This window comes from Zea mays, chromosome 6, assembly GCF_902167145.1.
Source record: "Zea mays cultivar B73 chromosome 6, Zm-B73-REFERENCE-NAM-5.0, whole genome shotgun sequence".
NCBI lineage: Eukaryota > Viridiplantae > Streptophyta > Magnoliopsida > Poales > Poaceae > Zea > Zea mays.
In genome coordinates, this window is record NC_050101.1 from 177,087,728 (window position 1) to 177,113,580 (window position 25,853).

A 25,853-nucleotide genomic window follows, 5' to 3' on the forward strand; every position below is an offset into this window, starting at 1 on the left:
TATTTTACCAAGACCTTTGACCAAACCTTGATTTCCATCCCCGAATGTGATAGCTCGTTGGGGATCTTGGTTTTTCTCGTAGGAGGAGAACATCTTCTTCTCCCCTGTCATGTGGTTTGTGCACCCGCTGTCGAGTATCCAACTTGAGCCCCCGGATGCATAAACCTACAAAACAAGTTTAGTTCTTGACTTTAAGTACCCAAATGGTTTTGGGTCCTTTGGTATTAGACACAAGAACTTTGGGTATCCAAACACAAGTCTTTGACCCCTTGTGCTTGCCCCCAACATATTTGGCAACTACTTTGCCGGATTTGTTAGTCAACACATAAGATGCATCAAAAGTTTTAAATGAAAGACTATGTTCATTTGATGCATTAGGAATTTTCTTCTTAGGTAACTTAGCACGGGTTGGTTGCCCAGAGCTAGATGTCTCACTCTTATACAAAAAAACATGGTTAGAACCAAAGTGAGACTTCCTAGAATGAATTTTCCTAATTTTGTCCTCGGGATAACCGACAGGGTATAAAATGTAACCCTCGTTATCCTGAGGCATGGGAGCCTTGCCCTTAACAAAGTTGGACAATCTTTTAGGAGGGGCATTAAGTTTGACATTGTCTCCCCTTTGGAAGCCAATGCCATCCTTGATGTCAGGGCGTCTCCCACTATAGAGCATACTACGAGCAAATTTAAATTTTTCATTCTCTAAGTTATGCTCGACAATTTTAGCATCTAATTTTGCTATATGATCATTTTGTTGTTTAATTAAAGTCATGTGACCATGAATAGCATCAATGTTAACATCTCTACATCTAGTACAAATAGAAACATGCTCAACACTAGATGTAGAGGGTTTGCATGAATTAAGTTCAACGATCTTAGCACGCAAGATATCATTATTGTCTCTAAGATCGGAAATTGTAGCATTGCAAACATCTAGTTCTTTAGCCTTAGCAATTAAATTTTCATTTTCTACTCTAAGGCTAGCAAGAGAAATGTTTAATTCTTCAATCCTAGCAAGCAAATCATCATTATTATCTCTAGGATTGGAAATCGAAACATTACAAACATGTGAATCAACCTTAGCATTTAAACTAGCATTTTCATGTCTAAGGTTGTCAATCATCTCATGGCAAGTGCTTAGCTCACTAGATAGTTTTTGACATTTTTCTACTTCTAGAGCGTAAGCCTTTTTAACCTTAACATGCTTTTTATTTTCCTTGATTAGGAAGTCCTCTTGGGAGTCCAAGAGGTCATCCTTTTCATGGATGGCACTAATTAATTCATTTAATTTTTCCTTTTGTTCCATGTTAAGGTTGGCAAAAAGAATGCGCAAGTTATCCTCCTCATTGCTAGCATCATCCTCATCACTAGAGGTTTCATATTTAGTGGAGGATCTTGATTTTACCTTCTTCCTTTTGCCATCCTTTGCCATGAGGCACTTGTGGCCGACGTTTGGGAAGAGGAGTCCCTTGGTGACGGCGATGTTGGCGGCGTCCTCGTCGTTGGAGGAGTCGCTAGAGCTTTCATCGAAGTCCCACTCCCGACAGACATGGGCATCGCCGCCCCTCTTCTTGTAGTACCTCTTCTTTTCTCTCCTCTTGCCCTTCTTGTCGTTATCCCTGTCACTGTCACTTGATAATGGACATTTAGCAATAAAGTGACCGGACTTACCACACTTGTAGCAAACCTTCTTGGAGCGGGGCTTGTAGTCTTTCCCCCTCCTTTGCTTGAGGATTTGGCGGAAGCTCTTGATGACGAGCGCCATTTCCTCATTGTCGAGCTTGGAGGCGTCGATTGGTTGTCTACTTGGTGTAGACTCCTCCTTCTTTTCTTCCGTCGCTTTGAATGCGACGGGTTGAGCTTCGGATGTGGGGGGATCATCAAGCTCGTTGATCTTCCTCGAGCCTTCGATCATGCACTCAAAACTTACAAAATTCCCGATAACTTCCTCGGGGGTCATTTGTGTATATCTTGGGTTGCCACGGATTAATTGAACTTGAGTAGGGTTAAGGAAAATAAGAGATCTTAGAATAACCTTAACCACCTCATGGTCATCCCACTTTTTGCTCCCGAGGTTGCGCACTTGATTCACCAAGGTCTTGAGCCGGTTGTACATGTTTTGTGGCTCCTCCCCTTTGCGAAGCCGGAACCGACCGAGCTCCCCCTCGATCGTTTCCCGCTTGGTGATCTTTGTGAGCTCATCTCCCTCGTGCGCGGTTTTGAGCACATCCCAAACCTCCTTGGCGCTCTTCAACCCTTGAACTTTGTTATACTCCTCTCTACTTAAAGAGGCGAGGAGTATTGTTGTTGCTTGAGAGTTGAAGTGCTCGATTTGGGCCACCTCATCCTCATCATAGTCTTTATCCCCTACGGACGGTACCTGTGCACCAAACTCAACAACATCCCATATACTTTTGTGGAGCGAGGTTAGATGAAATCGCATTAAATCACTCCACCTAGCGTAATCTTCACCATCAAAAGTTGGTGGTTTGCCTAATGGGACGGAAAGTAAAGGTGTATGTTTAGAAATGCGAGGGTAGCGTAGGGGGGTCTTACTATACTTCTTGCGCTCTTGGCGCTTAGAAGTGACGGATGTCGCGTCGGAGCCGGAGGTGGATGTTGATGAAGTGTCGGTCTCGTAATAGACCACTTTCCTCATTCTCTTGTACTTGTCCCCACTCCGATGCGGCTTGTGAGAAGAAGATTTCTCCTTCTTCTCTTTGTGGTGAGAAGAAGATTTCTTCTCCTTCCCTTTGTTGGAGGAGCTCTTCTTCTTCTCCTTCCTCTTGGTGCGAGACTCTTCCGATGAAGTGCTCCCATGGCTTGTAGTAGGCTTTTCGCCGGTCTCCATCTCCTTCTTGGCGTGATCTCCCGACATCACTTCGAGCGGTTAGGCTCTAATGAAGCACCGGGCTCCGATACCAATTGATAGTCGCCTAGAGGGGGGGTGAATAGGGCGAAACTGAAATTTACAAATATAAACACAACTACAAGTCGGGTTAGCGTTAGAAATATAAACGAGTCCGCTAGAGAGGGCGCAAAACAAATCGCAAGCAAATGAAGAGTGTGACACGCAGATTTGTTTTACCGAGGTTCGGTTCTCGCAAACCTACTCCCCGTTGAGGAGGCCACAAAGGCCGGGTCTCTTTCAACCCTTCCCTCTCTCAAACGGTCCCTCGGACCGAGTGAGCTTCTCTTCTCAAATCAAAGCCGCGAACAAAACTTCCCCACAAGAGCCACCACACAATTGGTGCCTCTTGCCTTGATTACAATGGAGTTTTGATCTCAAGAACAAGTGAGAAAGAAAAGAAGCAATCCAAGCGCAAGAGCTCAAAAGAACACGGCAAATCTCTCTCGCTAATCACTAAAGCCTTGTGTGGAATTGGAGAGGATTTGATCTCTTTGGTGTGTCTAGAATTGAATGCCTAGCTCTTGTAAGTGGTTGAGAAGTGGAAAACTTGGATGCAATGAATGGTGGGGTGGTTGGGGTATTTATAGCCTCAACCACCAAACTTGAACGTTGGTGGAGGCTGTCTGTTCGATGGCGCACCGGACAATCCGGTGCACACCGGACATGTCCGGTGCACCAGCCACGTCACCAGTTCCGTTGAATTCTGACCGTTGGAGCTTCTGACTTGTGGGCCCGCCTGGATGTCCGGTGCACACCGGACATGTACTGTTTACTGTCCGGTGTGCCAGTATGGGCACGCCTGACTTCTGCGCGCGCTGCGCGCGCATTAAATGCAGCACAGGTAGCCGTTGGCGCCGAAATAGCCGTTGCTCCGCTGTTGCACCGGACAGTCCGGTGTACACCGGACTGTCCGGTGAATTATAGCGGAGCGGCTGAAGTGAATTCCCGAGGCTGGCGAGTTCCTGAGGCGGCTCTCCCTTGGAGCACCGGACACTGTCCGGTGTACACCGGACAGTCCGGTGAATTATAGCGGAGTCGCCTCTGGAAATTCCCGAAGGTAGCGAGTTTGCGTTGGAGTCCTCTGGTGCACCGGACACTGTCCGGTGGCACACCGGACAGTCCGGTGCGCCAGACCAGAGGTGCCTTCGGTTGGCCCTTTGCTCTTTTGTTGAACCCAACTCTTGGTCTTTTTATTGGCTAAGTGTGAACCTTTAGCACCTGTATAACTTATACACTAGAGCAAACTAGTTAGTCCAATTATTTGTGTTGGGCAATTCAACCACCAAAACTAATTAGGGACTAGGTGTAAGCCTAATTCCCTTTCAGCCTCAACAACATCAATGTCTCGATTCTTCTCAAAGAAAACAAGGAGCCATCACTGGTGATCTGCTGATCTCAAGCTTTCATCCCATGCCACTCTACACTACAATATTGTTGTTGCACACGACATGACCATGTTGGTTTCCGTTTGTGATAGCTTCTTATTGTTCCATTGTTCTTGCAGATAAAAAGGTCGAAATATGCATGATGAGTTGCTCACAAGTTTCTCATGCATGAGCATCGATGTTTCAGTTCATGTAAAATATCAAATATAGACACACTTTTAGTGATCAGGTTATAATAATGGATCATGAAACTTCAAGATATGTTTGGGACACCAACAGTGTCATGTTGTGGAAAATAGTGAGTGGCCTAACAATGTCTACTCGTGGACGGGTCCAAAGTGATCTCTTTCCACCTTTCTACTAAGTAGCCTTCTTTTCTGTTTCAATAGGAAGACTAACCCTCCTTACCAGGCCACTGTAGCAACCCACACATCCTCGGATACTTATCGATGACACCTTGCCACCTAAAAGCACAACTCCAAGAGTAAATAACACAAAAAAACTAAAATTCCTCAACTTGCTCAAGTGCTTGATAGTAGGTCTCAAACTCTCCAAGCCCACCAAGACTAGCTCACAAAGCTTGGGTCACTCTCTAATTAACGATTAGTGAAGTTATATGAAACAACACAGACAAAGAGGGGAAGAGGGGCTGCTAAGGGCTTCTGGTCATGTATGAAAGTGGGGAGAATCAGCAACAAGCAAAAGGAGGAGAGAGAGGTATAAATAGCTGCTAAGCCAAGGCTAGTCATTGAGTTGAGTCTGCAAACTCGACCTAGTCACGATCCATCTGATTGGTTGAGCGTATGTTTGGAGAGTGACCCACTGCGTATGTTTGGAAAGTCTGCAAACTCAACCAAACATGACATGATATTGAGTTGAGTCTTTGTCCTAGACCACTGCATGCATTGATTTTGCCTAAGCGTATGTTTGGTTGCCTGCACGTGGAAGACGCGAACTGCATGAGTCGATGCAAAACAAGCCATTTGAAGGCCAATTGCCTGCATCCACTCGTACCGCCTAAACCCCTGTATCCGACCAACCAGACTAGGGCGATCATGCAGCCACAGACATAGGGAACCAATCAGCCGGGATGTAACCTTGTGTGGCCAGGATTTGAATCAACTAGCCATTAGGGCCAAAGTCGACCTAGCCGACCTCACCATCAGATCTAGACGACCTTGGCTGAGTGGTTAAGAACAAGGTGAAGTTTTCTCTCTCACTATTCCTTTCTTTCTCTCAAAACTTTCGCACATAGGATAACTTTAGCACTTTTTTCCTTGTCTCAAATTCTGTGATGCATCCCTCTTGATAGTGTGTCATCTATAGTCAAGATTTAAACATATAAAGAATCACTTTTTCCTGAGCTTCCAATCATCTAAATGCTTGCCACATTTATCGTGAATAGTTGATGGTCTCCATCACTTGATACTTCTATTGGGCATGTCCATCTTGAGCATGTGATTTGTGTCGAAGGTTTCAAGTCACAATTATCATTTTCTTTGATCTTTCACATTAACACAACTCTTTATAGCTTGATTACTGTCTTGACTAAATGCAAGTAAATTCCTTCATCATCGTAGCTAGGTTATTTGGCCACCAAATCGTAGCTTGCTCTTCATCCTTGCTTAGCACCTTAAAGGCATTTGTTTATTGTCTTCACCATTTCAAACAATCAAGTCATATCTATGCTCATGATCAAAGTGGAACATAATTCCATTTTATTGTTGTCTTGTGCTTGAACTAGATTGTTTTTTCATTTATAGTTCATATAAGATTTGAAAACTATTTTTTTGTATTTCTTACAAGCTTTAGTTGAGACCAAACCATATGTAAACCTTATGCCTCAATTGTTTGGTAACATTGTCTTGAAAACTCTTCCTTCAGATTAATTAGAACTGGACTTCAATGACATATACATGACCACACCGTTATGAGTCCAAATACATTGTGGAAACCCGGGTCACAAATAAGGAGTCGAGCGAGTAAGCGGCCGTGAGTGGAAAAGGCAAGCTGCGAGTGGGCCGGCAATTGGGCTTGAATTGGATGGGCCAGACTAGAAGCAGTTCAGGGCAGCCAAGAATCAGCAACCCCTGCTCGCGTCATATGCGGGTGCACGCAGCTTGCATGGCACTTCCACGCGTTGTACTGTGTGTGTTTCGTGACCGGGACACGCAGCGTGCGCCACTTCACCATGCTCACAGACGGTTCGCACTGCCCATTTGGGGATGCGGCTGCACACGAAGAATGTCTGTCCCAGCACGGTGCATGTCACGCCTTTGCCGTTTGGCAACCTTCGTCATCAGAAGCAAGAGACCAAGCAAGCTACCATCACTGTATCCTCCATATAAACACATAGATAACGACGCTGAGCAAGCTGGATCATCATCATCAGAAGCAGCAGCAAGGCAACATGTCCCAGCACGGCGGCCTCGGCGACACGGCCCGGCGGTGGCGCGAGCTCCACGGCGACGGCGGCTGGGCGGGAATGCTGGACCCGCTGGACCTCGACCTGCGGCGCACCGTGCTCCGCTACGGCGAGATGGCGCAGGCGACCTACGACGCCTTCAACCGCGAGCGGGCGTCGCCGCACGCGGGGCTGTCCCGCTTCGCCAGGGCGCACTTCTTCGACCGGGTGCGGCTGCCGGCGCACGCCGCCGCGTACCGGGTCACCAGGTTCCTGTACGCCACGTCGTCGGTGGCCGTGCCGGACGCCTTCATCCTCAGGTCCGTGTCCAGGTCGCGCCGGTGCAGGGAGTCCAACTGGATCGGCTACGTCGCGGTGGCCACCGACGAAGGGAAGGCCGCGCTCGGCCGCCGCGACGTCGTGGTCGCGTGGCGCGGCACCATGCGGGCGCTGGAGTGGGCCGACGACCTCGAGTTCCCCATGGTGCCGACGGGAGGCCTCCTCGGGGACGGCGACGCCATGGTGCACCGCGGCTGGCTGTCCATGTACACCTCCAGCGACCCGGCGTCCAGCCACAACCAGGACAGCGCACGGCATCAGGCGCTGGGCGAGGTGCGGAGGCTGGTGGACGCGTACAGGGGCGAGGAGCTGAGCATCACCGTGACGGGCCACAGCCTCGGCGCGGCGCTCGCCACGCTCAACGCGTTCGACATCGCCGCCAACGGCTACAACGTGGCGGCCACGGGCGCGGCCGCCTGCCCGGTGACCTCGTTCGCGTTCGCCAGCCCGCGCGTCGGCGGCGGCGGCTTCAAGAAGCGGTTCGACGCCGTCCCGGGGCTGCGGCTCCTCCGCGTCCGCAACGCCCGCGACGTGGTTCCCAAGTACCCGGTCGTGTTCTACCACGACGTAGGCGCGGAGCTCGCGATCGACACGGGGGAGTCGCCGTACCTGAGAAGCCCCGGGGGCGAGCAGACCTGGCACAACCTCGAGGTGTACCTGCACGGCGTGGCGGGCACGCGGGGCGCGCGCGGCGGGTTCGAGCTCGCCGTGGCGCGGGACGTGGCGCTGGTGAACAAGGCGTACGACGCCCTGCGGGACCACCACGGGGTGCCGCCAGGGTGGTGGGTGCCGCTCAACAGGGGAATGGTGGAGGGCGCCGACGGGCGCTGGAGCTTGGTGGATTGCGAGGAGGACGAGGATGATGAGTAGTAGACAGCAGTCTGAGTAAACGCTTGGCATGCTGGCAGTGGCAGCAGACAACATCGGTAGCTGCTCTTGTAGGTTTCGTTTGTGCATGATTATTATGACGCCATGTATGAGACACAATCACAATCAGAGGATGGTTTATTTATAAATATAACTGACTCCCCGTCACAATCTCCGGTTCGTAGGAGGAAGAGGTGAGAAGCATCACACACACAACCTGAATCTGGATGATCATACACGCATGCGTATCGACGACGCTCATTATTCATACTTCATACATCGTGATCGACCGATAGAGAGGTAGTAGTAGTTTACGAGCACGCACGACACCTGCATCATGCATGGCATGCAGCGGCGAGCTCGCTCTGACCACTGATCAGATCTGCTCGAAGTCCTGGAGCGCATAGTGGCCGTCGGCGCCCTTGACCATGCACTTGTTCTTGGCGACCCACCACTGGGCGGGCACCGGGTACTGGTCCTTGAGCGCGTCCTCGCCCTTGTTGACCAGCGCGACGTCGCGGTCCACCTCCAGCCTGAACCCCCCGGCGCTGCCCTGCTCGCCGGCCACGCCGTGCAGGTAGCACTCGAGGTTGTGCAGCGTCGCGATCGTCCCGGGCTGCCGCAGGTACGGCGACCGCCCCGTGGCGATGGGCAGCTGCACGGCCACGTCCACGTACCCCAGCGGCGGGTACGTCGGCACGATGTCGCCGGCGTTCTTCACGTGGAGCGCCCGCAGGTCCGGGAACGACGCGATCGCCCTCTTGAAGTTGCCGTCCCCGACGCGCGGGCTCGCGAACACCAGCGCCGTCACGGGGCACGGCGGCTGCGACGACCCGGCCGGCGGCGCGTTCACGCCGTTGGCCGCGAGGTCCACGGCGTTCAGCGTCGCCAGCGACGCGCCCAGGCTGTGCCCGCACACCGTGATGCTCGTCACCTCGTCCTTGTACAGTGCCACCAGCCTGCTCACCTCCGCCAGGACCTTTTCAACATCACGAGTATCTTTATTCGAACTGGGATCGTTGAGGTGGGTCCACCAAGATGTGGCATTTTGGTAATTTATTAGTTTTATTACATAGTTTATTTTGCATTCAAATAATATAATGTTCATATAGTCGTACCACATTGTGATGAATATTGTACATGATCATTAATGTCGTCAAACCTACGATCTAATAAAATTAGCCGGGTTTTTTTTTATTTTCTTTTCTCTTCTCTTCAGAAAAGAGCGTGCCCGTTCTAAGCCAATGATCATTAATGTCGTCAAACTCCTCTTTCGCATGAGCTAACTCGTTGCTTAAATGGATGCAAGTTCTAAGCCAGTGATCAGTTCCTGACAAGTAGGAGTAGGTCATTCATGCAACGTGTGCATATGATGTGTCTAGATTCTACAGCCACGAAATCTTCAAGGTGAACAATTTCCATCAATGGATGATGAACCATCAGGAGCCCTTCAAATGTTGACAGAAATTCAACGAGAACTTTTTTTGAATGATTTTTAGGTGAAGGCAAAGAACTGGGAAACGGTCGACCTAGCTCAACCTCAGCATTCGATCAGTCAGTAAGTGAAACCTGCAGGGTATACGTAGCCAAGAGCCCAAGAGCAAGCTAAGAAAAGCATGCAGGTAACACTTGCCTGGTCTCTGGCGCTGGTCTGGTTGTACTTGGAGTCCGGGTTGCTGGACGTGTACACGGAGAGGAAGCCCCGGTGCACCAAGGCGAACGGGTTGGCGGCGGCGGCGGGGCCCAGCACGGGCGCGGCGGACACGGGCGTGAAGTCGAAGTCGTTGACCCACTCGAGGCCGCGCATGGTGCCGCGCCACGCGACGAGGATGTCGCGGCGGCCGAGCGCGGCGACGCCGTCGTCGGTGGCGACGGCGACGTAGCCCATCCAGTTGGACTCCCGGCTCCAGGACTCGGGCAGCAGGTCCGGCAGCGGCAGCAGCAGGAACGCCTCGGGCACGCCGGGGAGCGCCGACGTGGCGTAGATGAACCTGGTGACGGCGTAGCTCCCGGCCGCCGCGGCGCCCGAGCCGGCCAGCAGGTTGGAGTAGCCGAACACGCAGGCGCCGGCGTGCGGCGACCGCCGCTCCTGGTTGAACCCGTCGTAGGTGGCCTGCGTGAGCTCGCCGTAGGCGATCAGGTTCGCGCGCAGGTCGATGTCCAGCGGGTCCAGCAGCCCCGACCAGGAGTCCGCGCCCTGGAGCTCGCGCCACCGGCTGGCGATGCTTCCGGGCGCCATCGCTCGCCTTTGGGTATTTGGCTTCTGCTTGGCTACTAGCTAGCTATAGCTTGCTTGCTCGCTGGAGTTTGGTTCGGCCTGCTTGCTGTTGCTGGCTGTAGCTTCTCTTTCAGCTTGCATTGCTGCTTGCTTGGGGTGTGTATATATATATATCGCTAGCTAGATAGAGTGGATAGATGCGGCCGGGTCGCGTCGATGACAACGGCTTCGCTATATTCTTTCTGGGATGCGTCTATCTCAGTGTGCCCACGCACGCATGCAGCCGGAAAATGAGAGGCTAGATGCGCCGAGGAAATGTTGGCAGCGAGACCTTGCGTCTCCGACAAAACGATCTTGGCTTGTAGCCAACATCTACACGCGCGTAGGCTCCAAACAGGGACATGCCGGTCATGCACTTTAGCCTGCTTGCGTTGGTGCATGGCGTTCTCCTTCTCTCTCTTTCTTGTTTTCGGCTGTGATGACTTTGATTATTGGCACACCAAAATAATGGTAGCTTTCACGCGTGTAACATGAATCTGAATAAACATAGAACTATGAAAGGATCCAGCTGCCAGAGATATGCATGCGCGCGCTAGATCTTCCTGGCTTACTTCCTGTTTGCTCCTGCTGTAAAAAAATGTTTCGGTCGTTATTTCCCAACCGTAGCACACGCATGATGACAGTTTTTTTTTTTCCAATCAGGAGGTAATATTGTAGGCTGTTTCTTTAGAGCATTATTATTGTTCATAGGCTAGCCAGCTAAGTATGAGTACCAAAATAACATGACGCCAGGCTGTCAAGCGTGTACCACGAGTGGCTGCGAAACAAGTGTACGTGCAAGCAGAGATACGCCAAAAGCTGCATTGTCATTGTGCCTACCGCCGGCGGCTTTGCCTACGAGTTCTTAATTCCACCGCGTGTATCGTCTCGTAGAATTGACATGATACCACTATTGGTGGAGAAATGCGCCTTTCGTCCAACAATTTTTCTTTCGGTTGTTTTAACACAGGAATTGATACCAACTTCGGTATCGGTTTAAAATGTCTAGCTAGCCAGCGCAGAAAATATTAGTACCCATTGAATACAAAACAGTACTAATATTAAGTTATTTAGTAGCAGTTTAAGGCAAGAACTGCTACTAAAAAAAATCTTTAGTACCGGTTCTTTGATACTACTCAAGATATCACACACGGTGAAAAAAAAAACAGAGACACCTTTAGTATTATTGGTACCGAGAGCTCTTTTTCCATTCTGGCTAGATCAATTAGTTTTTTCGCCAAAATTAGTTTAGCAACGGTTCTTTTAAATAACTGGTAATGAAGGTGAAGGATTTACTATTAGTTCTTGGCTAGAGGTGTCCCTCTATAAATGTAGCTCTTTCTCGTTCATGAACACTAAGTGTCACTGAGTGGTAAGTGTCAATGAGAGTGTCACTTTGAGTATGTATCATTGAAATTTTTGAGTAACTGTGTTAAGTGTCATTGCAACATTGATACCACGACCCCGGGCATCTTTTACACACTCTCAAAAAGACACCTATCTATGCTTTTCTTTTTTGTTTAATGTCTAATTTTTTGCATAGAAACCACCTCACATCTGTCACGGTGAAACAAAGATCTTAAAAAAGCGAACTAGCCCTTAGGCAGGAAATAAGGAAAAATGTCTTCAAACTAGCTCTTAGTTGATTTTTTTATTTCTCTATCCCTTTAAAGCATTAGTTTTGTGCATGGTGTGTTGTGTCTCACGTAGAAAGCACACAGGTCTAACAGGTCTATCTGTCTCCCCCTTATCGCCTAACAATGGGCCAACAGGTTGTTACAGAGCCATGAGACATCACAAGCCAACACAACAAAAAGCCTAAAAAAGTAGAGGAAAATTAGTCTCCGAGAACCACATAGGGGATTTAAAGTTTCCAAACTTAGCCTAGAAAAGGAGTTCAACCGAGTTCACAAGTAACATGTTGGTATTTTAACGTTTTCAATAGTTATTTGTTTCACATGCATGTGAAAAATATGTATACACAATTTGGTTCACTTAAAAATGGAACGAAACGAAGGACAAGAATGGCAAAAAAACAGTAAAATCCTATTTTATGGAGTTAGGAACAACTTTTAGCCAAACACTTCCCCCTAGGAACAACTCTATATGGAGCCTACCCTACATAGAGTTGTGGAGTAGAGCAGAAATGAGATTGGAGCTACCAAAAAGGACCTTAGTATTATGCTTGAGGTTTATTAGAATTTCTGCATATGACCTTAGATAAACTAGACAATATAAATTCTAACTATACAACATACAAGCAAGCATCCATGCATTGCGTTTAGTGGCATCAATGGGTGCATACGAACAAGCATCCATACGATGCATTTAGAACCATCAAATTGTCCAGCTCAACAGTTCCGATCAGAATGCAACGCTGCAAAATCTCGATAACAGCAGCAACTCCAGTGATTAGATTCCTGGGTGCCAAGCCAACTGCCAAGAAGTCCAGTCATGAGTCCAAACCATGCATACAATCAAAGAGAAGCGCTCGGAAATGAGCAAGTGGAAAGCTTGTTCACCATTCCCTCACGGCTCAACTAATGGTGGTTCAACACAAAAAAAAAGGCACCGGTGTTTGCAAACAGTTTCTGGTACACGTTTTCTTTGTTCCGCTGGGTTTTATTATCGACCACTACGCCTCATTGCCCCAACCATACGGGGGGCAGGAAAAATAGGCAGTCAAACAAAAATGCAAGGGGCATCAATTGTTAGAAGCCGGGCAAGGTGCCTAGTTCCCGTGGGCAAACTTGATACCCTTGTCGATGGAAGACTTGAGCTCGCCCTTGAGGTTTTCCAGCCCCTTCTTCTCGAACTCGTTGAGCTCACCCAGACCAAGCACTTCCTCCACTCCATTCTTGCCGAGCCGAACCTGAAACAAGGGGGTATGTCAGGATTCCAAGACTATCTCAGTACTGAAAAAAGTTAACAAAATCAAGACCAATGCAACACCAGAAACCGTCCAATTAACACATGTTAAAGGTACCCACAATAGTGAGTTATTGGAGAACGCATTCTTTCACAAACCCAGTTAACGTTACTTGAGATTTAGAGCAAGATGAATGATCTCAAGCTAGTTCATTTGTACTGTCGTAAAAACAACGAGTAATGTTCACCAGGGGTAGTATCTGGCAACTAAAGTTCCAACTGGTAAACCGTAAACCATGTCATGTAAGGGCATGTACAACCCCATTTAATATGGGGTCTCTTGATGGGTCTCTAAGGGGCTAATTGAAAAAAAGACGGGCTCTTCGCGAAGAGCCCATCTCTATACAACTCTTTCTATATAGTCTCTTAACTTCATTTATGGTCAAGAGGCTCAGGGTTATATCATGCAGTCTCTTAACATTCTTTTCCACTTGGAAAACCGAACCACCGTCTTAGGGTTGTACATGCCCTAAAAGCATGTGAGATGCTACTTCTCAGAGATTCCTCGTACTAGAACTTGCTAATATGGAACCGGACCAATGCTCAATGCACCAAAATGGCAATTGGTTCGCAGGTTCAGCACTCCAGTCCTATTGATCCATAAGACACACCAAACTGATCGATAAGAAAGAAGTATGATAATAAACATAAAACTGAACAACAAGAAAGTTGTTTTAACACCTCCAACCACAAATAACTCAGGACACATAAGGAATGATTTGGGTCCTTGTTTCCAAAGTCAACAAGATAAGTGTGAAACAAACTGTATTATCATAATTTAAATGTTGGTAACCTATAAAAACCTTCAACAGAAAAAGAAAAGCAAGTAACAAGAACCACAGGGTCATATGATAAATACATGACTAAACTTTACATAAACAGTTATGCATTAAGTACCTTGGAGGCAAAGAATGGCAACTCTGTCACAGTTGATTGCACAAAAGAGCACTCTACAATGTCTGGAACTCCATTCAGACCCTTCAAACATGCATCTGCAAAAACAGCACCAGCATATCTGCAGGAAAAAAAGAGAAGAAAATGACACTATTAGGAAAACAAATTGCATGGTTTGACCTAAACTATACATAAACCTAATATGGTTGTGTACAACAAAGGTTGATGGAGCATTACAGAGCTTTCCTACAGTCCTACACAGACACCACGATATGATGATTTTATAAAACAGAACACAAAGGTTGATGGAGCATTACAGAGCTTTCCTACAGTCCTACACAGACACCACGATATGATGATTTTATAAAACAGAAGAGTACATACAAGCAGAGCACTTAAGCCAATGTAAAGTTACAAAGAAATTCCATACAAGTGTTAGGATCCAAATCCCACCTACCCAGACAGGATCTCACTCATATTGCATTAAATTAGTTAGGAAAGTAAGATACATAATCTTGTACAGATGCTCATGGGCAAGCCTTTCATTTGACATGAATCTTCATTCCAAATAATAGCAATATCTTGTGTGGTATTTGACATGAATGCAATAACAGAAAGCTAACAAAGTACAATGAGCAAGTTTTCATATAAGGACAATGTCTACAAAACTGCAAATGATGTTCATTACAGTTACATAGCTTGGTAGCCACACATCCAATTCTGACAGGAAACTGATGCAATAAACATAGTGACAACAATCAAATGAATACAGAAACAGCCATGAAACAGTAGTTGTAAATTTAGTAAATTCCGGTCCCATGCATTTAACTAGCTTGGAAGCTATAGGCTTAGCATTACCAGACGGTATGTGCACGAGCATGTAATAGGCAATTATGCAGCAGCTAATTTATGCCACGGGCTCATAGAAAATTTAATGAATGGAAGAATCATCCATTGATGCAGCAGCTAATTTATGCCACAAGTAGTTCTTCATAGAAAATCAATGAAGGCAGGAAGCATCTACTGATTGACTGGTTGCAGAGCATAGTAGAAAATACACGGAGTATACCAAAGGACTCATAAACAGACAGGATATGCTATAGTGCAACCAGTAGACATGCTGGCAGTAACAACAGTCCATATGTTCTAGACTTACGCCATGGACAACGTTGCAGAGCCTTTTCCCGCCTTTGCTTCAACCACCTCTGTCCCACCATCTTGTGTCCTCTTGGTGAGGGCCTCAATGTCTTCTTGGGACAATGAATTGCTTGCAGGAGTGGCCTGTATAAAACAGAAATATTGATTTTAGGGTCAAAGTTTATGTTTGAGTTGCTAGCTTCAGAGATACAAGATACATCATAGAATACAGCTAGCATGACAATAGAAATGACTATCACTTGCATAGTATTTTAGTACAACTGTACAAGCAAGGATTATGCTATGTAAAACAATAGCCAAAGATAGCTTTAGAATTCTTATGCACAATTGATAAATAGAAATTATTGCACTAGTATAGACAAACATTCTTTTTGACTCCAGTGGTCCAGTCCACAAAACACAACCTCTTTGCTAATCAGTTTGCATTTGTTGCCAACAATATTAATACACTACTTGATCATCATAAGTCATATTTATTCTAAAAGGTCATTTTTGCCATTGATTATATACATTCTAATTCCAACTTGGTAAACTTTGGAGGGATCATGTATATCATTCTTGCAGGAAGCCTCAGACGTGGTCCAAGGAGACAATACCTGCGAGAAGAGTGGCAGAATAGTAATACCCGCATGGCCTCCGACAACAGGAACATTCACCCCTGCAAAAGGGCACAGCAATAAGTCATGTCAAGGGAGATGAGAAGTTAATTCTGACCCATAATCTCAATGTCTACTGCCAACTAAAACATGATATTATTACCAGTAACTGGCACACCCGCTTTTCCAGCATAAAAAGTTTTAGCACGAACAACATCAAGAGTAGTCACACCAAACAGCTTCTTCTCATCATAAGTACCAGCCTTCTTGAAAACCTCCGCCGCAATCGGGACAGTGGAGTTGACAGGGTTGCTGATCATATTGACAAGAGCCTAAGAAGCATATAATCAACATGATCAGTGTGATGGAAGAAAATAAGCAAAAACAAAATGAAAACGTTCACTGGACATATATAAGGAACGAGAGCGTATATACGCTTAATATCATCTAACATCTCATATGCAAAGCACGTGGATGTTAACATATCTATATGAGCTCTAGAGCAAGTGAGTCCTCTTTACTTCAGGTGGCAATATCAAGGCATTGAGGCTGGCAAGGAGGACGGGGTAAATTCTGTATGTTTTGCGCAAACAGGGCCACTCCATTTCCTATCGGGTAGGTAGGTGTGCCACTTTACTAGTTTACTTCACCAGATCAGCACTGGACGTTAGATCTGCACAAGATCCAATCACCGGCCATTCCAATCGCCAAAAGTAGAATACCAAATCTAGCAACCAGACCTAGATGCCTAAGCTGCAGATCTACAAAGGCACGGGCGCGACGCTTACGTTGGGGCAGTGCTTGGCGATGGCAGTGCAGAGCCCCTTAACGATGCCGGCGTTGATGTTGAAGAGGTCGTCCCTAGTCATGCCGGGCTTCCTGGGCACCCCGGCTGGGATGATGACGACGTCGGAGCCCTCGAGCGCCTCCCCGAGCTGGTCGTCCCCCATGAACCCCTTCACCTGCAGGAGTCGAGCAGAAACCAGTGAGCTCGGATCCAGTCCAGTCCGTCCGAGCCAGGCCAGAGGATGAGAGGAGCGCGCCAAGCGGGGGGTACCAGGGCGGGGGAGTTGATGTGGGAGACGTCGGCCGCGACGCCGGGGGTCCCGGCGATATCATAGAGGGAGAGGGAGGAGACGAGCGGGTTGAGCTTCATGAGGAGGGAGAGCGGCTGCCCGATGCCGCCCGCAGCGCCCAGGATGGCCACCTTCCGCTCCGGGTTGGCCGAGGAGGCGTAGCCGCGGCTGCGGCGGAGGAGCTCGGCCGTGGACTTGAGCAGCGCCGGCCTCATCGCGACGGCGGGGTCGGGTCTCGCTGTGGATTGGTGGGTGAGCGGCGGCGGGCGGCGGCCTGGGCTGCTTTAATAGCGAGGGGTGGATGGGATCTGAGGGAAGTTGCTGGTGGCGCTGGCGGGTTGAGAGAGAAAAAAGGTGAGGGGCTGGCGTGTTGTCTCGACGTCTCCGCCCGTTCGACCGATCCACCGAGGTGATACTGTGTAAGTGCTCAGAGAAAATGACTCATGAAAATAAGTTTTAGGACATCTAAAAATATTAATAGAAGCAGATTTTTAATTTTTTTTCTTCAATAGATCCCTTAAAGTGATATATTATTTCTAGATAGTCCAAAAATACTATTTATAGCTACAAATAAGAGATTTTTAAGTGATATGAAAAAAATAGCACTTTAGGGGACGGTTGGAGAGACGTTTTTGTGTTTTTCTAAAAAAACTTATTTTATGGAAGACTTCTGAGGAGCTCTTAGAGATTCTCTTAGAGGATTAATTTGCACCAGTTTCAACGGTCGTTCTGTGTCATCTTTTTACAAAAAAAATACCTACATTTCTTACAAATCAACTCAACGTAAAATGTTAAAAAGCGATGCAGGAGTTGGGGTTGAACTCACACCTAATGAAAGAAGGGTGAGATACACTGGATGAAGTTGTTTATAACAAGTAGAACATCAGATGTTTAAAATATTAAATATAAATTGTACCGTGTAAGTTACTAGTATATCATTAAACTTTTTTTACTGATAACATTATCATTAAACTTCTTAGATTTAGAATACCCTATTTTATACTGTTTTTTACCGAATGACAACTAATTAACCCACATCTGTTCTGTGCTCTGCTGGGTGCTTGGTTGGCCGAGGTGGAAGGTGTCACTCGCCGACTCGCGCAAGTGCACAACGACTGTGTGTGAGCACGACGGAGCGGCGCGTAACGTCTCGCTCGCGCCGCCGCGGTTCAGCGGTCAAGTTCCCTTCGATTCTGTTGTGCTTCCCTTCTGCATGGAGATGGACTGTCAAACTCACAGCTGGGCTGAGCTGGTTTTTTGTGGGAAATCTACCGTGTCTAGTAGAAATAAATGTTTGTAACGTATGAAGTCGTTTTCTGGAAAAAAAATCACCACAGTTGCCTCACATGATAAGGCCTCTTTAGAACGTGTAATTTCATATGAAAATTCTAAAGAAAATAAACTGATTCCTGAGAAATTCGTACACGATTCCAATCAAGTCTAAAAGAAGACCTTGTGAGCAACGTACTGATTATTCTCTGGGAGCTACTAGCAATGTAAAATTTCATCGACTTCATCTTAAATCAAAATTTTCAGATAGACAACTTTCTTAGACTACTACGACCCAACTAGCTCAAATGTATATATCAATCTATACAGTCGAGAGCCATAACCAGACACCAAACACACGATGATACGAACTATACACTAAGCGCTAGTTTAGATACACTAAGCCCTAAACCTAAAAATACACCTGGAACGTGCACGAAAAAAAAAAGATAGAAGCATTTCTACATTGTACAGCTGACAATAGAACATTATATTAGCACTAAGAGGATTGCCACAACTTCATCTTAAAACAAGGTTTATGAACAAAGACATGTATAAAGTAGCCAGCAAATTCATGGCGACTATTCCAATCCATTTCCACACTCAAAAGTTGCAACAAGTCCAAGGAGAAAAAAATGATCCAGACAATGATAACTCAAGAGAGAGTCCACCCTAGAACAACTTAAATCGTGCAAGGCACAACTCCTGCTCAAGTCCAAGACTCATGATCCTTTCTACTCAATCAGATCATCATCGTCATCAGGAAGAGGTTGTGCAGCTGCTGCAGCAAGCTCAGCTTCATGCCTGAGTAAATGAAAAGTGAATCAGTTCTCGCAACATTTCAAATTGAGGAGACAGATTAAAAGGATAGTAGGACCATAATGATTATAAGTTGGATAAGACAAAAGGTGACACTCACTGCTGCTGCATAGCCATGTCGATGGTAACTTCCGGAGGCTTAAGAGCAACAGCTTCAACAAAGTGAAGGTTCGGATCACTGTTAAAAACAATGACATTGTCAAGAACAAACATAAGAGTGGTGGTAATTGGTTGTGACTACTAAATGCAATGCACAGAAGTAGGGTAGTCAATTACCCAGCCAGCTTCCTTGCAAGGTACAGGAAAGGTTTCTCAAAGTTGTAGTTGCTCTTGGCAGAAATTTCATAGTACTGCAGATTCTTCTTCCTGTGGAAAGTAACCTGCTTGGCTTTGACCTGCCTGTTCTTCACATCAACCTTATTACCGCAGAGGACAATGGGGATGTTTTCACAGACCCTGCATGAATTCATAACTGGACATCAAAATTTTCCAACAAAATTATACATCAGTACAAGTTTACGACAAAGAAAGACATCAACATACCTGCACAGGTCCCTATGCCACGTAGGAACATTCTTGTAAGTAAGCCTTGAGGTTACATCAAACATGATGATCGCACACTGGCCATGGATACTGAATGGGAACAAAAAACAGAAAGAGCATCAGAGAATGTAACAAAAATAGTTAAGTACTAAAAGTATACATTGATTTTACAGCATATGTACACACATTATTTCAGACATCACAAATAATACTTACTAGTATCCATCCCTGAGGCCACCAAACTTCTCTTGCCCTGCGGTATCCCAGCAGTAGAACCTGATCTTACCACAGTTAGTGGTGAAATCCAACGGATGAACTTCCACACCAATGGTTGCTGAAACAACAAAATGCATTAGAGAAGCTGGAAGTATTAATGATGATAACTAAATGAAGAAAATCCCAATCAATGTGGTACTTACGTTCATATTTCTTCTCAAACTCTCCAGTGAGATGCCTCTTCACAAATGTAGTTTTACCTGCAACAAGAAAACATCAGTGAGAAAAGTCATACAGGTCAACAGATGAGAATATAATAGGACAGGTGTGATGTAGAGAATATAAATATTATTGAATCTAAAGCCTACAAGGGCGCCATAACAACTGAAATTCAAACCATCTAGCTTATGAAGGTTGCAGATAAATGTAACTGACATCCTAACAGACAAAAGAGTATTCAACAAACAACCATGTTATTTCCATTCAAGAGCCGTGCGACGACAGAATTTCTATGCTATAAGGATTCAAAATATTTGAAACACGAAATGAAGAACCTCCGCCTCAAGTTTAGTTTCATTGCATCACATCTGAGGCCTTACATTGAATAGCAAACGGATTTGATACAACACAGAATATGATAATAAAAGCGAAATACAAATACAAGTTCTTACAATTTTTTTGAAGTGTTAATACGACATTAGGTAGAGGGTAAGGAGACTCTATGATCCTAAGGTACAATATATTTCTATAGATTACTATATGTGAATATGAATTCTATTGAGTGGAAACAACTACGGCATAAACGTGATTAGGAATCAGTACTAGTGGAACTGTGTAATATTCCAGTCACGTCACGGAGGTCGTGAGGACACTATGGGAGACAGCCACTATAATTCTAAGAGGCATAATATCAACAGATTGCACACAGCGCCCAAGTCCAATCTGCCAGATCTCGTAGAAACATCGGCAGCTTCTACCATTTCTAACAACCAATGGAGACACGGAGCCATTCGGAAACTCACCAGTTCCACCATCGCCGACGATGACGAGCTTGAAGCTGGGGTAATCAACGGTCCCCTGATTCGGCAGCGCCTGCAAAAAAAAACATATCGGGTCAGAAACACGCAGCCGCAGATCCGGGGATCAAACACGGCGGAGATCGGATCCGTGCGGGGGCGGGGCGCTCACCATCTCGGTCACACGCGAGGGGGGCCGCGCCTGATGCTGCGGCCTTCGGAGCTCGGGGTCGGAGAGCAGCAAAACCCTAGAATTCGAAACGGAGTTTGGCGAGCCGCCGGTGGAGGCGGAGGGTTTTATAGCAGCGGTGGCCTGCTGGTTGTTCTTTACTCGCGACTGCGGGGCTTGATAGCTTTGAATGGACGCAGGAGTTGTGGCCGACGGATGGTAGCCGGCTAGCTTTCGTCCCACGCGAGATTTCTGACCGTCCGATCCGAACGGTGATGTGGATGGGGTGTGGGCCGCGTGGGCTATATCTTGTGTTCGCTAATGGCCAACTCATCCTCCGTTTTCTTTCGCAATCGGTCCAAAGTATATTAAGTAATATTCTATGTAACGAGGTAATTACAGTGTCATTCATACAGACCCACGCGTTCCGCTGACAGGTGGGTCTGAGTGCGCCCTATGAAGAACCGTGTCGAACAGTACGAAGTATAACTGTTGTCAGTGTCCTCAAATGTCTTCATGCTAACTTTCCCTCAATCGACGGCTGGTTGTGCGGTAGTGAAGGAGTCGCCTCCAGAGCACAGGGAAGTCCCCAATTCCCCTTCGACCAACTGGGCCAAACGGAGGTTGAGCGAGGGCTCCACATCGCATGGGTGACGAGGACTTCACTCCCCGGGTGTGGCGAAGTCGTGGTCATCTGGCTGCCGTCCGGCGCAACCCCTCAATGTCGGGCCCGTTCCATCGGAGGTCTCTTTGGTCGGAATCCATGCACCAAGGAACCTGCGAAGGCAATTGATGGCGAAGTAGGGTCTTTGTTAGTTTAGAACGAGGGTGAGTTTAGTCTCCGCCTAACATGGTCTTCGCTCTACGATGAGGTTGTACTCGGTCTCCTCCCCAACAATAGGAATTACCGAACAAGGCCTTACTGAGTTAGTGATTTGATAAACAATTACAAACTACAAAGGGGTTCACTGACTATGTGTTGCTTGCTTAGACAAATACACGCAGGGCGACCCTAGCTTGCACATCGATATTGGGTCTAGCCCCATCTCTACGCATGCAACCAACGTCCTCTAAAATACCTTGCACTCACGGCTGCAATCCTTAGCCCATCACGAAGGAAACCAAATAGGTACAATTATTCGGTCAACACACACCGCTGGACTCGACGCATATACCTAGGTAACAAAACACGTGCAATGAGTAACGCTCAATTATTCAATAGACAAAAAACATGTGTCCAAGTCCAGGAGTCTCCATTAAACTTGGATTTCGTAACTGAGGAAAAGCCCATCGATATGGCACATTCATCCGTATTTGGTTGCCATAGACATCAACACTTGCGACTGGATTGAGTTCACTCTTTTCTACCACGGCACAGCTACGTGTATGGCCAATTCCTCAATGGGAGATGGTAGGGAGCCCGGCATCACAAACCATGTCTTATCTCTCACCCCACCCCACCACCCTCCCAAAAAAACCTATATATGTGAAAAAATAGGGTTTTCCAAGTTTATGAAGCATATCATAAAAACATCACCCTGCTTGCTTGGCTTTAATTTATACTGGTTTCTACTGCTTCTACAATGTTTTTATCTCTTTATATTGCAGTTGAAGCTGTCCAAACAACTAGATTTAATCTGAAGCGAACAAAATATAAAATGCTTTCCACACAATCAATGAATGATACTAGCTATTTCATATCACAAGATGTTAGTATTTTTTTCATAGATTTAATCAATTTTAAAATTATTTAAATTCTTAAGCTTAAAAGTGTAAAATGTATTCCTTTATAACGGATGGACTAGTAGAGCAGTACGTAGAGATGATAATGAGCTCTAAATTTTTAAGTATAAGATTAGATTAGGATCGAACACTATTTTTATTCATTTTTAAATTAAAATCAATTAAGGGATCAAAATAAATTGTCAAGAAACATTTGGATCGATGGTCCATTACTTCTCTCAAACGAAGAGTGTTGATCTCACACGATCAGATCAATAAACAGATCTAGGCACCCCAAGGGAGCGTGGAACTGTTACCCCACATAACAAATAAGTGCTGAAATGGTATTCATTGTTCCGGCCTAGAATTCATAATCGTAGGAACTCCAATCACTAGGATAAAATGAGACGAGTCCATTCGTTTTTAAACTGTTCAGGAACCACCGAACCGATAAGAATCGGTGCAAAAACGATTTAGGTAGTTTTCGATCGTTTTCGTAACTTTAGTTTCCGAGTCGTGATGATACTTTGATTATCGTTTTTATATAATATGAGATACATCTAACCTATACTTTATGCAAGTTACAGTTTTTTTTGTTGGGTTGAAGTGAATGAATAAGAGAAACAAAAGTTGTTATTACTCTAAATACTACGAATAATAAAAAAAGTTGTTTGTATATTTTAATATATTAAAAATTAGGCAATATGTCACTTTATTATATATTTATGGAAACTACGAAATATGTGTTTTCCCGACTAAAGTTTACGTTTTCGGTCATTTTCGATTAAACAACAATTCCAATCTTGTATTTTCTCGACTTCATCTTAAATCAAAATATCAAAATTTCTAGATAGACAAGTTTTCTAGAGTACTACGACGCAACTAGCTCACATGTATATATCAACCTATAGTACCAACGGTGAATCCAACGGGTATGCCAGGTATGCACTGGCATACCCTGCAAAACAAGTATAATGTATATAGTATATATGGTATATATATATGTACATAATATAGTATTTCATTTGAACAATTTATATCAAAAAATGTTGTCGTATTGTATATGGTTTTATCAAATTCGAATATCATTTTACCGAATCATAAAATTGTTTACCGAATTGCATAAGGCATTTTTGTATCGCATACCCTATGGTTAAATCCTAGGCCCGCCATTGTACAGTAATGATCTCCAAAAAAACATCTATACAATTGAGAGGCATAACTCGACACCAGACACACGATGATACGAACTATATCTACTACTACTCTTTAAGGTTGTAAGTGAAAGGGAAATGTGCCCTTGGGCCATTTCTATGTATTTTGGTGATTGAGTGCCAACACATGTGCTTAATTGGGAATTTATGTACATGGATGAACAAGGTGAAAATCATGAAGTAAAGGTATGTTTCTAAGCCTTAGTACATTGGTTTTAAGTACTAATATATTTGTCTAAGTGTTAGAAACAGAAAGAAGAAGAATAGAGAAAAGGAGAAGGGACTTGGCTGTGTGCTGCCAAGACCCAGCTCGGTCTGGAGCACCGGACTGTCCGGTGTGCACCGGACAGTGTCCGGTGCGCCAGGCTGGCGCGACTCGAACTGGCCGCTCTCGGGAAATTGGCCGGCGGCGTACGGCTAAAATTCACCGGACTGTCCGGTGTGCACCGGACTGTCCGGTGAGCCAACGGTCGGCCAGGGCCAACGGTCGGCCGCGCAATCCGCGCGGGACACGTGGCCGAGCCAACGGTCGGAAGACGGCACCGGACTGTCCGGTGTGCACCGGACATGTCCGGTGCGCCAACAGTGCCAGATCTGCCAACGGTCTGCAACGGTCGTCTTCGCCGTTTAAGGAAACAAATCGGGCACCGGACAGTGTCTGGTGTGCACCGGACTGTCCGGTGCCCCCGACGACAGAAGGCAAGGATGGCCTTCCGGATTTGCTCTCAACGGCTCCTAGCTGCCTTGGGGCTATAAAAGGAGCCCCTAGGCGCATGGAGGAGACACACAAGCAACCTTTGAGCATTCTTGATCATCCACACTAAGTCTCTGCGCATTCGTTTGTGTTTCTAAGTGATTCGAGCTCTGTTCTAAGTGAGAACTCTGAGATAGTCTTGTGAGCTCGATTCTTGGCCGTGTGTGTGCGCTTTTGCTGTGGATTTGTGTGTGTTGCTTCCCTCCCTTACTCTGTGTTTCATTTGTGATCATATACTTGTAAGGGCAAGAGACTCCAATTTGTGGAGATTCCTTGCAAACGGGATAGTGAAAGGAAAACAAAACACCGTGGTATTCAAGTGGGTCTTTGGACCGCTTGAGAGGGGTTGATTGCAACCCTCGTCCGTTGGGACGCCACAACGTGGAGTAGGCAAGCGTTGGTCTTGGCCGAACCACGGGATAAAACCACTGTGTCACTCTGTGCTTGATTCTCTTGTGGTACTATGTTTTGTTGAGATTGTTGAGACTTCACCTTAGCCACTTGGCAATAATCGTGCTAACACTTAACAAGTTTTTGTGGCTTAAGTTTGAAGTTTTTACAGGATCACCTATTCACCCCCCCCCTCTAGGTGCTCTCAATTGGTATCAGAGCCGTTCTCTTCAAGAAAGGGACTAACCGCCCGAAGAGATGGATCCTAAGGGGAAGGGAATTGTGATCAACGACAAGGAGAAGGAGTCCTTCGTCAACGAGCCAAGGGATGACAAGTCCAATGACTCGGGCTCGGGCCACAAGCGAAGAGATGGGAAGAAGAAGAAGACAAGACGCATCAAGGAGATCGTCTACTACGACAGCGATGAGTCTACTTCTTCCCAAAAGGACGAGGACCACAACAACTACGAGAGAAGAAAACCGGTTAATTCGAACTTTTCTTTTGATTACTCTCGTATTCCGCAAAGTTCACATTCTCATTTGCTCTCCATTCCACTCGGCAAGCCCCCACACTTTGATGGAGAGGACTACGGATTTTGGAGCCACAAAATGCGTAGTCACCTATTCTCTCTCCATCCTAGTATATGGGAGATTGTAGAGAGTGGAATGCATTTTGATAGTTCGGATAGTCCCATGTTCATTAATGAACAAATTCATAAGAATGCACAAGCTACTACTGTTCTTCTAGCTTCCTTGTGCAGGAATGAATACCATAAGGTGAGCGGCTTGGATAACGCCAAGCAAATCTGGGACACCCTCAAGATTTCTCATGAGGGGAACGACGTCACCTTACTCACCAAGATGGAGTTGGTGGAGGGCGAGCTTGGACGGTTCGCAATGATAAGGGGCGAGGAGCCAACGCAAAC

General features: G+C 46.1%; 4 protein-coding genes across 4 annotated transcripts; 1 reads left to right on the plus strand and 3 right to left on the minus strand.

Annotated features, from left to right (window-relative positions):
* The first annotated feature begins 6,667 nt into the window (after positions 1–6,667).
* LOC100283440 (triacylglycerol lipase) lies at positions 6,668–8,028 on the plus strand. Its single transcript, NM_001156341.2, has one exon. The coding sequence runs from the start codon at positions 6,707–6,709 to the stop codon at positions 7,907–7,909; it is 1,203 nt and encodes a 400-aa protein (NP_001149813.2). The 5' UTR covers positions 6,668–6,706; the 3' UTR covers positions 7,910–8,028.
* LOC100284875 (triacylglycerol lipase) lies at positions 8,018–10,212 on the minus strand. The gene is made up of 2 exons (NM_001370682.1): positions 9,540–10,212; positions 8,018–8,885 (listed from the first exon to the last, which is right to left on the minus strand). The coding sequence occupies exons 1-2, from the start codon at positions 10,143–10,145 to the stop codon at positions 8,283–8,285; spliced, it is 1,209 nt and encodes a 402-aa protein (NP_001357611.1). The 5' UTR covers positions 10,146–10,212; the 3' UTR covers positions 8,018–8,282.
* Positions 10,213–12,561: 2,349 nt separating this feature from the next.
* LOC100274264 (malate dehydrogenase 2) lies at positions 12,562–17,121 on the minus strand. The gene is made up of 7 exons (NM_001148628.2): positions 16,797–17,121; positions 16,528–16,701; positions 15,903–16,071; positions 15,740–15,801; positions 15,142–15,266; positions 13,989–14,106; positions 12,562–13,035 (listed from the first exon to the last, which is right to left on the minus strand). The coding sequence occupies exons 1-7, from the start codon at positions 17,028–17,030 to the stop codon at positions 12,895–12,897; spliced, it is 1,023 nt and encodes a 340-aa protein (NP_001142100.1). The 5' UTR covers positions 17,031–17,121; the 3' UTR covers positions 12,562–12,894.
* Positions 17,122–18,554: 1,433 nt separating this feature from the next.
* On the minus strand, positions 18,555–20,930 carry LOC100193260 (GTP-binding nuclear protein Ran-A1). Its single transcript, NM_001138409.1, has 8 exons — positions 20,851–20,930; positions 20,685–20,754; positions 19,866–19,922; positions 19,663–19,780; positions 19,447–19,536; positions 19,180–19,359; positions 19,004–19,081; positions 18,555–18,888 (listed from the first exon to the last, which is right to left on the minus strand). The coding sequence occupies exons 1-8, from the start codon at positions 20,851–20,853 to the stop codon at positions 18,819–18,821; spliced, it is 666 nt and encodes a 221-aa protein (NP_001131881.1). The 5' UTR covers positions 20,854–20,930; the 3' UTR covers positions 18,555–18,818.
* Positions 20,931–25,853: the final 4,923 nt, after the last annotated feature.